Source organism: Echinops telfairi, unplaced genomic scaffold, assembly GCF_000313985.2.
Source record: "Echinops telfairi isolate 266 unplaced genomic scaffold, ASM31398v2 ScPeMD7_7469;HRSCAF=8507_0, whole genome shotgun sequence".
NCBI lineage: Eukaryota > Metazoa > Chordata > Mammalia > Afrosoricida > Tenrecidae > Echinops > Echinops telfairi.
Genome location: NW_022111372.1, coordinates 32,215,041 through 32,225,439, shown reverse-complemented (window position 1 = coordinate 32,225,439; position 10,399 = coordinate 32,215,041). Strand labels below are relative to the sequence as shown.

General features: G+C 44.9%; 1 protein-coding gene across 4 annotated transcripts in view; it reads right to left on the bottom strand.

Annotated features, from left to right (window-relative positions):
- Positions 1-10,399, bottom strand: part of GET1 (guided entry of tail-anchored proteins factor 1) — a 12,313-nt gene continuing 1,914 nt past the window's right edge. For 3 of the 4 annotated variants that reach the window (XM_004696922.2, XM_045284613.1, XM_045284612.1), the window contains exons 2-5: positions 6,657-6,822; positions 4,813-4,880; positions 3,390-3,504; positions 1-804 (exon numbers count right to left, since the gene is read on the bottom strand). In XM_004696922.2, coding sequence (XP_004696979.1) covers positions 731-804; positions 3,390-3,504; positions 4,813-4,880; positions 6,657-6,822 — 423 coding nt within the window. In that variant the 3' untranslated portion in view covers positions 1-730. Of the gene's footprint in view, positions 805-3,389; positions 3,505-4,812; positions 4,881-6,656; positions 6,823-7,240; positions 7,418-10,399 lie in introns of those variants that run through there. The other variant, XM_045284611.1, reaches the window with a different exon arrangement.

The following is a 10,399-nucleotide window of genomic DNA, read 5'->3' as shown; positions in this document are numbered from 1 at the left end:
TCAGGCTTCCTAGTTTTATTTTTTTAACATGTTCCATTCTCCAGAGCATAAATATTACGTTTATAAAATAAACTTAAAATTTCAATACATTAAATACAAAACACAATTCAATTAAAACAATGCATTTGGTCTCATGAGTACATTTATGAAACACAATAACAAAATATTAACAGCTTCAAATAAGTGAGCATCCCTATGCAAAGGCTTGCCCAATAAGTGATATTTTAAACAGCTGAAGAAAAAAACACAGGAAATGTCAATTAGTGTTATTCTTCCAGTAGTACTGCAGGAGATATAGAGCAAAGTTTCAAATTCTAGTAGTGATATTAAAATTAAATTACTTTGTAATCTGGAACTGAAAATAGCGCTCAGTTTTAAAGTCCTTAAGTTGTTAGAAAATGTTGTCTTTCCCGTTGGCAATGAGAAACAAAACACGTCAAGAGTGCACATCACAAGTAATAGGAAACAGGCATCCCACAGCATCGCACGGGCTTCAAAAATCCGGGATTTTGTTGGTTAGTACTCAAGGATCATAAATTCATCTTTCTGGCTCAATGACAAGTGTACAAAACTATGATTCTTTCTGAAGAATCATATATAAAGTTCAAGAGCAAAGGTGTTCAACAAAACAACTGTGCACTTGTTTCTTGAAAACATAAAAGAAACAGATCTTTAGCCTATTAAGTGAAAATCTACTTTCAAAGTCTCCTCCTTGTCTTCATCTGCCTTTTCAGCTGAAAGGGTGTAGCACGATAGCCACAACTTTGTTACAGACCAAAATCCAACAAGTAATCCCAACACCACCTAAAAGAAAGACATTCAGTGTTAGGAGAAGCAGCCAATGTTCTGCCCACATCTCCTGACTCTGTTACCTTTCAATTACAGGAAGAGAGACTATTTCCATTCCTCCTGAGCTCCCGCTATGAAAGACTAAGTGTATAGTCTTGTGTAGGCTCAGAGTCATCAGGCTTTCTCATGACTCCCAGGACTGGGTTCTGATGAAGCAGGAGTCACATCGGACAACTATTTCTTTCCTATCAAACAGATGTGCACCACTGTTTTTTATATCAGTGAATTTAAGACTTAGAGCAGGGACTACTTGTTTCCCTTTCTCCACAGACATTACAAAGAGCCGCCAGAACAGTAGGTCGCTCCTGGACCCCTTCCTATACTAGAGCTTACAGAACCTCCTGGTTGCTGGGTGCCATCAAGGCGTTTCCAACCCATAGCAACCCTCTCTGTGGACGGCAGAACAAAACCGCCTGGTCCAGCACCATCCTCGCAATTGTTCTGTTTCTCATCAACTTATCGGCTTATTGTCAGTGCTTACTATCAATTTCAATGATAGAATAATACATGACATAGTGATAAAGTGCTTAACGATAGTGTTTCTTAGAGTAAATGAATATTAATAACAAAATAGTTTGTCTTTTTTTTTCTATATTGATTGACCTTGTTACAGGTATCCCCTGCTTTTCAAAAGTTCACTTTAGGCCACTTTGCTTTTACAACAAAAGGCCTATGTTAGGCACCTCTCTTCACTAATCAAAAGAAATCCAAAGAACATTCATTCCCTGTCTCCCCTTACCAAAGAAACCCATGAAAAGTAAAACGAGCATTTAGCACATTTTGCAACAATCTGTTAAAGGGGCAGCGCGCACACACAACCCTCCCATCGTAACTTTGAATTGTGTCTGTCAACACTAGACAGGAGAGTTAGTTTAACTCTTGTGTGTTGTTTCGCATGATTTGGCAGATGATTGTGGGGGTCTGGAAATGCTCCAAAATGTGTCTTATATAAATTAATAGTAACTGCTGCTTCACTTTACCCCGTTTCAGCTTACAGAAGGCTTCACCGGGGCCCTCCACTTACAATAGAGGGGGAAACTGAATTAGTAACAGAGCAGAGCCTTTTTTAATGTTTCTCCTTTTCCTGTAGTTACTACTTCCTCCCTTAAAAAGGTATTGATATAGGTTCACAGCTACTACTTGATGTAGCTAAACCACCAGAAAATATGACAAAATCAGTGACTATAAAAATAGCCAGAAAAAAAATAAATACTGGCAGCAGCAACAACAACGTGTGGCTTGTAGCCCATGTCAGTGACACTACATGTCACAGCTCCATGCTGCGATTGGGTGAGACTGACAGCTCCAACCGAGCACATAAGAAAGTTCAAAAAGAAATCCAGCCAAGAGTTTCTACCTTGTAAGTATTTTGATACATGTAAGTTGGACTTTAAGAAAGATATTTTTTGTAATAGCTAGCAACAGGGATATTTTATATATCCCTGCTGAAACATTATATAAACCTTTAGAGGCTATCATTTTGATGGCATCTCCTCTGACAGTGTCAGAGGGTGCTCCGCGCCCCCTAGTGACACCACTGATAAAAGCAGCAACACTACCCACTTTGTCCCACTGGCCACTGAGCCCTGAATGGCAGTGTACAAAAGGAGAGCCTGCCAGAGTAGCAAGGGGAGCCCTGTGGCCTCTGCAGGGATATCCAGCCATCAGGGTCCCATAGCAAAGGTGCTGGCCTGGGTCTAACTGAGCCAAGCGAACGCTAAGAAAAAGGACAGGCAATGGCTACACTGGACGTCTCTGAAATAGTCATTCCCTTTGACTTAGTAATTCACTTATACAGCACTCACACATCTTAACTGACAGGGACATGTGCTACAGCTTTAGTCTTAAATAACAAATCAGAGCCTAACTATATAAATACCCTGTAACAGGGCAATTAGTAAATAATAAGATACCTGATTGAAGACTAACCATTCAACAACGCTTACAAAAAGCTTATTGATAATGGGCAATGGCTTACAGTAAAAAGCGAAAGCAATACAAAATGTACTAGATGACCGAGTAGTAAAAAAGAAAAAAGAACTGGAAATATACCACAATGTAAGGAGTTCATGAAATTTATATTTCATTATATTCATAGATAATGAAATTGTTCTTTAAAATTACTCTATTTTTTAATCTCTCTACAATGGTACATACTACTTTTAACATTAAAAAAAAAGTATCTTTCAAAACATCAGAAGCGCCACTGCTATGCAGAGGTGAGGCCTGATAAGGATGGCGAGAGGGCACAGGGTGTGGGAAAGAGAGCGAGGGTTTCAGTGAAGGGGCATGTGCTGGGCATGGATTCTGGAAGCAGAGCTGGGTTTGAGTTTTAGTTCTGATGCAGTATATTTCTGACACTGGACAAGTAATTTCTCTAATCTCGGGTTTTCACTTCCAGACTTGTGCAAGGCTGAGTCACAAAGCACCTGCTCACTACACGGGTAAGGATATTATCATTCTTCCCTAATAGTGGCCTCACCACCCACCACTTCATGAGCCTATCCAGTTTCCCAGTACCTGCTCTGGAAAACTCTTACCTGCTACTCTCGTGGGAAAGGCTACGAGGCGATCTAGTGGGGTTATCCACTTATTCGGCACCACAGCCACAGGCACGGAGTAATACTTCCAGATGAGTGAGACCATCAGTGCAGCCTGGAAAGAGACTGTGCTGAGGACCACCGCCAGTCAGGCCGTGGCTAACTGCAGGCAGGTGGGCAAAGGTACAACGAATTACAGAAACTCAAGAGGGATGACCTCAAGCCCTGCCAATCAGCTGACGTGCCAGGAGACATACAAGGCAGATTTTCCACACACTTTTTGAAGCCCTCTCAAATATGCACAGTCACTAATTTCCATTGCTGATGCCTTGAAATATGATAGCTAAGTTCACAGAATGGCTAGAACACACCCTCTGGGTGTTCTAGTGAACTAGTCTTTCCTGTAGAACACACACTAGATGTTCTGCTCAACTAGTCTCATTCTAGAACACACTCTACATCAGCGGTTCTCAACCTGTGGGTCGTGACCCCTTTGGGTGTCAAACAACCTTTTCACAGGGGTTGCCCGATTCATAACAGCAGCAAAATTACAGTGATGAAATAGCAACGAAAATAATGTTACGGTTGGGGGTCACCACAACATTTGGAACTGTATGAAAGGGTCGCAGCATTAAGCTTTTACCAGCAAAACTCTTACAGGTGTCCCCAGCCCCCTTGCAGCCTTGAGTCTTATCTCCCAACTCAGCCGGCCTCAAAGAGGACATCTAGTCTAATTCTAGTGTCTCAGAGAAACCTTTTATCCACATGGAAGTGCCTCAGAGCTAGTTTCTTAAAAAGCTGCAACCACCCATGCTTTTTGGAGCAGTGTTTGAATTCTGTACCACAGTGAACAGTTGGTCACATGCAGTACTGAAACTCAGAGGTCACTGAACACCCGTAAGCAGCCTACACTGAAGTGTAACCACAGGATAATATTTCAGCAGAAGTGGGAATGGTCCCATGCGAACCAATTCAAAATCTCCCAGATGAAGACGTTGCCGATTGATACCATTGGATCTTAATGGAAATGACGCATTCCCTTTCTGGAGGGTAGACAGTCATTTACCTGCTTGCTGTTTCAGCATGCAGCTTAGGAAGCAGTGGCCAGTGATCAGCCATCTTGGAAACCCTAAGGTTGAAATCAGCTTCTCTCACTTCATGACCTAAGTCCTCAGCAGAATACAGGCAAGACGCAAGGTCTCCCCCAAAGTCACTTCCGAGCTCCTCTGCTACAATAACCCAGTCTAAAGAAAGTCTCCCTTCTCTTCTCTGTCTTCGAAGTTCCGAGTGCTCGGGGTCCTGTGGGAGAAGCCCACACGCCACTGCAGTGACAGTGGAAGCCTGCGCCCCCGCCTTGGACTTTGCAGGGCAGGCCAGCACCGAAGAGGGCCCCCCGCCCCCCACGACACCGCAGTCCACTTACTTGCAATATGTAGAATGCGACACTTATGACCCACTTTATTTTGGCTAGCTGAGCCGTTCGCGCTTTCACTAAAAGGAAAAACAGGATGAAATCATTGTTATTCAGGAAAAATAATTACTAAGTACACAGAAATGTTATTTGCCCTTATCAAATATGTTGATTATACATGTAGCACTTGCTCAATATATTTAGGAAATAGACTAGCGTAGAATCACACTCATCTTATGCACTCTGAATAGCTTTCATTGGAAACGTTTAAATTCTGCCTCTAAATCAGAGGTTACTTTGACAATGCACTTGCCCCTTACTAACAGAGCTTATCTTTTCTTGACTGTTTTCCCCAATTCCCCTTGGGCACTACCTGGTGGAAGGGCAGCTGGGCCAATGCTGGGCAGGGACTCTGTGTCACTAGACAGGGTGTAGTTCTCCCTGTGGAGTCACCATAGGGTCTCCAGCACATAGCTGCGGCTCTGCTAAAATGGTCTTCACCAAAGGAGATCAGGTACAATGGAAAATATAAAGATCTGCTCGCTACCTGGACAGCTAGGCTCAGATAAGCAAGTGGCTCCTATAAGAAGACTGCTGGGCACCTTCTAAAATGGAACAAACATCCCCCGAGATCGAGATCCACTGGGAGATTCATTTTAATCATCTTACTGGGGGTCCTTATAGCTCTTATAACATTCTATACATCAATTGTATCAAGCATATTTGTACATATATTGCCATCATTTTCTAAACATTTACTTTCTATTTGAGCCCTTGATAACAGATCTCTTTTTCCGTCCCTCCCCCCTGGTGAACCCTTCACCAACTGCTATCTCCAATCACCCACATTTCTGTTGTTCATCCCCTGGGGGAGAGGGGAGTGTTATGTGTAAATCATTGCGATCAGTTCCCCCTTCCTCTCCTCTTCCCCCTACCCTCCTGGTATCATTACTCCCATTTCTGTTCCTGAGGGGTTTGTCTGACCTGGATTCCATGTGTGGAGAGCTCTTATCTGCACCAGTGTATATGCTCTGGTCTAACCAGACTGAAAGGCAGGGCTGGGGTCATGATAGTGGGGGTGAGGAAGCCTCCAAGAACCAGAGGAATATTGTGTGTTTCATCAGTGCTATACTGTGCCCTGGTTGACTCATCCCTTCCTTATGACCCTTCTTGTAAGGGATATCCTATTGTCTACAGATGGGTTTGGGGGTCTCTGCTCCAACTCTTCTCGTTCTCACCAATATGTTTTTCTATTTGTTTAGGATCTTCTTGGGCCTGTTACCTGATTCTGTTGATACCTCATGATAACATAGCCTGGTGTGCTTCATCCATGTGGGCTTATTACTTCTCTGCTAGATGGCCACTTGTTTAACTTCAAGCCGTTAAGACCCCAGACACTATACCTTTTGATAGCCGGGCACCATCAGCTTTCTTCACCACATTTGCTTATGCACCCATTTTGTCTTCAGCAATCGTGTTGGAATGCCAAGTTGTTAGAACAATGTGTTCTTGTGTTGAGGGAGGGCTTGAGCAGAGGCCCGAAATCTGTCCACTTCGTTAATGGAAATTCTTATTTTTGAGGGGGGGAGGGGGTGGATATGCTCTCAGAAAAGTGTAGAATTTGAAAGAAGTCAGCTTTCAAGAACATGTGAGGGGATTTGGATGTTTGTTTAGAAAGCAAAGGCTCACCAGCAAATATGGATTATGTAGTGAGCGTTTCTGGATTTCCTTGCGGAAAAGGTAAATATTTCTGTCAATATTTAGAGCATCTAAAGCACAAAGCTTCTGTCCTAAAAGCTTCATGCAAACACTTCAGGCAACTCCCTGGGAGTTTTTAGCACAAGGATCACCAGTACCGTGGGTTTTTAGCTTATCAGTCATCTTGTTGATCTTTCTTTCCAATCTGGCATATCTGGCAAACTCATCCATCATGTTGACAGTGGAGAGCTCTTGCTTCATATCCTGGATCTCGGCTCTCATCTGGAACTCCTGCTCCGCATCCTTCTGCAGCACCCTGGACATCTGGCAGAGTGAACAGCTGCAGTCAGCACCTCTCCATATGGAAGTCACATCCCTCCCCCCTCCACCACCAACCTGTCTTCGGCCCCTTTCCATTAGACAAGGCACCCTTCCCACTACAGCCCTGGTTGCCTCTGTCCTGCTCCCTGCACCAGCCACAAAAGCAAAGACTCCTCGATGCTGAATCACGACTCCAACCCTATCTGTTCCCTTCTGTAGATGTGCTTGCTCATGGATTGCTACAATACACAGGAATACATCTTTTAGTATAAGCATATAATTAGTTCCTTCCCCATAATCACCATGTAAGAGACAAATACTCTTGTCCCCCTTTACTTCCTGAAGAATTCACCCCACCACCCGCAGCCCCTCTCACGCCTATCTGTGCATATTGGCCTGTACAATCTGTAGGCATCGCTACCAGCCGCCAGGTGGCGCGCGAACGCAGGCTGAGTCCAATCCTCAAATCCAGACGGGTGCAAGGGAGACCACGCTTCTCGTCCAGTGACCGCGTCATTCCAAAGATCAAGTGGTGGTCGTCTGATCCAGCCACCGAGCAAGCCAGGGACGGAGGACAAAGGGAGGAGCTGGAGAGGCTTCTCCAGCAACCTGCCCCGGTGAACACTGATCATCACCGAAGTCCCATCCCACCGGAAGAGAAGGCATCACCTGTGACACAACCAGCCAGACGCCAGGCAGAGGGCGTCCTGGTGGCGTTAATGTACTGGATAGTTGGCAATCAATGTGGACTCATTGCAACAAACTCCACCGTATTCAGGCTAAAGCAGCTCGGGTCAACAGCTTACTCTAAAATGGTTCCGGGAGTAAATCAAGTTCTTTGTACTGCACGTATAATTTTTCTACAAATGATGTTTTAAAACACAACTTACTATTGACAGGGGATAGTGCACATAAAATGCACCTGGCATACTAGGGTACACTACATAAGTCTGTCTTCCAGCGCACAGATATGCGAGATACAACACTCCGGTCTTTTGCCGCACGCCGAGGGAATCCTCCTCTGCTTAGTGAACAGCAAAGAAACTCGAGGACACAGCAGGGACAGCCTGCCCCGGCGCCTGGGCTGCGCAAGCGCAACTTCTGAGACGTACACCAAGGCAACCCGTAACCCGCGGTGCCTGCGCAATGAGGCCCCTCCCGTGAGCAGACAGCTGGATGTGCGCCTGCGCAGAGTTTTTGCCATAGTAGGGACCTTTGGCGGCTCCCCTGCACAGGCTTGAACATACCCAAACATTGTTACTAAAATACATAAATTCCAATCTGATCCACCTTGAAGAAGAAAACAAGAAATGCCAAAATCTCCTTTAAAAAAATCATAGGACCACCTTTCAAAAGCAGATCAGCTTAATCTTTATAAATCCAAAAGGATAGCTGGGGGGGGGGGGTTGAGGTGAAGGAAATACTCTATCCTTGAATTGTGGAGGATGTCTTCCAGACTTATCAAAGGGCGCTCTTGAAAACGGTGAACTTCATTGTCAGCCAAGTGCACCCAATAAATCTGACTTCTTAAACTAGATTAAGAAAACAATCGAGGTATAAACATTGATCTACAAGAAGCGATTAAAAACCAAAAAAGTAAAAAATTGTTTCTCAGGAGTGGAAGGGGAGTGAGAGCAGGCGAGGGAACTTGAGAGTAGAAGTGAAGACAGTTTCAGGGTTAAATCACACAGCTGCAGTACTTCCAAAAAAATGAATATATTAAATTTCTAAACACAGTAACAATGCTTGAAAGGGATTAAATTCACAAATACGTACTAACATTAATTCAAATCAAAGCTGACGAGTGGACGGGAAGTCCATTCTGGCCATGCCCGCAGACCCATGGGTTCAGGGCAGCGCTGAGGGACACAGGGCTTTCCTGACTGTTGGCTTCCCAGCAGCAGAACTCCACGCCCTTCATGGCACCACCAGGTGGGCTGGAAGTGCCAACCTTTAAGCTGGCAGTTGAGTGCAAACATTAATCCAAGACCCCATTATAGGTGTAAAATATGCTTACATAATTAAAATTTAATTAAATTCTATTTTAAGTGAAAATGAATCAAATATTAATTCTTAAAATGAAGTTTCTGCATTCTTTTTAGGTACTCAAAAGTTACCTTTAGGGCATTAAAAATCACACTTGGCAGAAACAAGAACCCTGGCGTCCCTGCTACCGATGGTCAAATCTGCACCCCCACCATCAATGACCAAACATTGGGAACAACTCTCGGAAACCAATCCCGCTGAAAAATAATTGGTGGGATGAGAATTTACGGCCCGTGCTCACAATCAAGAATGGCGCTCCTTCCGTGGGCATCCCTCCCTTCCAGAAAGGGGCCAACATGCACCCCACCCTCACCCCGTGAACTCCGGAAATAGATACGCCCCCAATGCAACCAGGTCTCAAGCTCTCACACTAGGCTACCCGATCCAACTGGAGCTCCCAGTCAGGGCCGGCTAGCCTCCTCCAGAATAGCTCCCCTGCACTTGAGCTGGAACCCAAGTCTAAAAGACAGCCAGTGCCAAACCCACTGTCCACAAAAGGGGGCCAAGCAGCGGAGGGCTAGCGCCTGCGCCTTGCATACAGCACGCCTGGACTCCAGCCTCCCCCTCTCCGACTAGACTAGTACTAGTGCGCCTGCGCACTGCACACAAACCAGGATTCGGGAAGCCTTTTCTTTGTCGCACCCCCGCCCACCGCCCCGGCAGAAGGAAGCTTAGGATCTCCTACTACTTAATGAGCGAGGCTCTCGGGTCCAAATGTTCCGTAATCAGCTTGGAGAGACAAAGGGGGGTACTCTCAACGAAAGGCCAACCAAGTCAGCACCAAGGGCCAACCGTCTTGAAGCGGACGTCCAATGCCACCCAGCAGGCTGTCGAGATCCCCCTCCTGGGCACTGCAAGGGTTGACCCTTGGGCAAGAGGGCTTCTCAACTTCAGAGACTAGAATCACTGATTGGATGGGTACGTACCTACACTTCAGGCTTGATTACAGAAGCTTCAGAAACGATGAGATTAGTGTACTGGGCTGGCTAGTGTCTCCCCAAAATTCATCCCCACTTGGAACCTCAGATTGTGATTTTACTGGAAATAGAGTCTTTGTGGATTAATTCAATAAGGATGAGCTCATACTGGATTGGAAAGTCAAAAAACTATACCCAGTACCTTAGAATTAATTTCAACTTAGTCCCTAATCCAATGAATTCCTAGGTGGTGCCAGTGTTTAAATTTGCTCAAAAAGTTGGAGATTTGTCTCTCCAGAGGTCACTTGGGGGAAAGACCGGTGGATCTACTAAAACAGTGGTTCTCAACCTGGGGGTCAAACAACCCTTTCACAGGGGTCGCCCGATTCATAAAAATAGCAAAATTACAGTGATGAAGTAGCAACGAAAATAATGTTATGGTTGGGGTCACCACAACATGAGGAACTGTATGAAAGGGTCCTGGCCAATAGGAAGGTTGAGAACCACTGTACTAAGACATTCACTGAAAGTCCTCTGGAACACGCTGCTACTCTGACACACTTGGGGACACCACAAGTCTCAGTTACTTCAAAGGCACAGAGAGACACACACGGGGG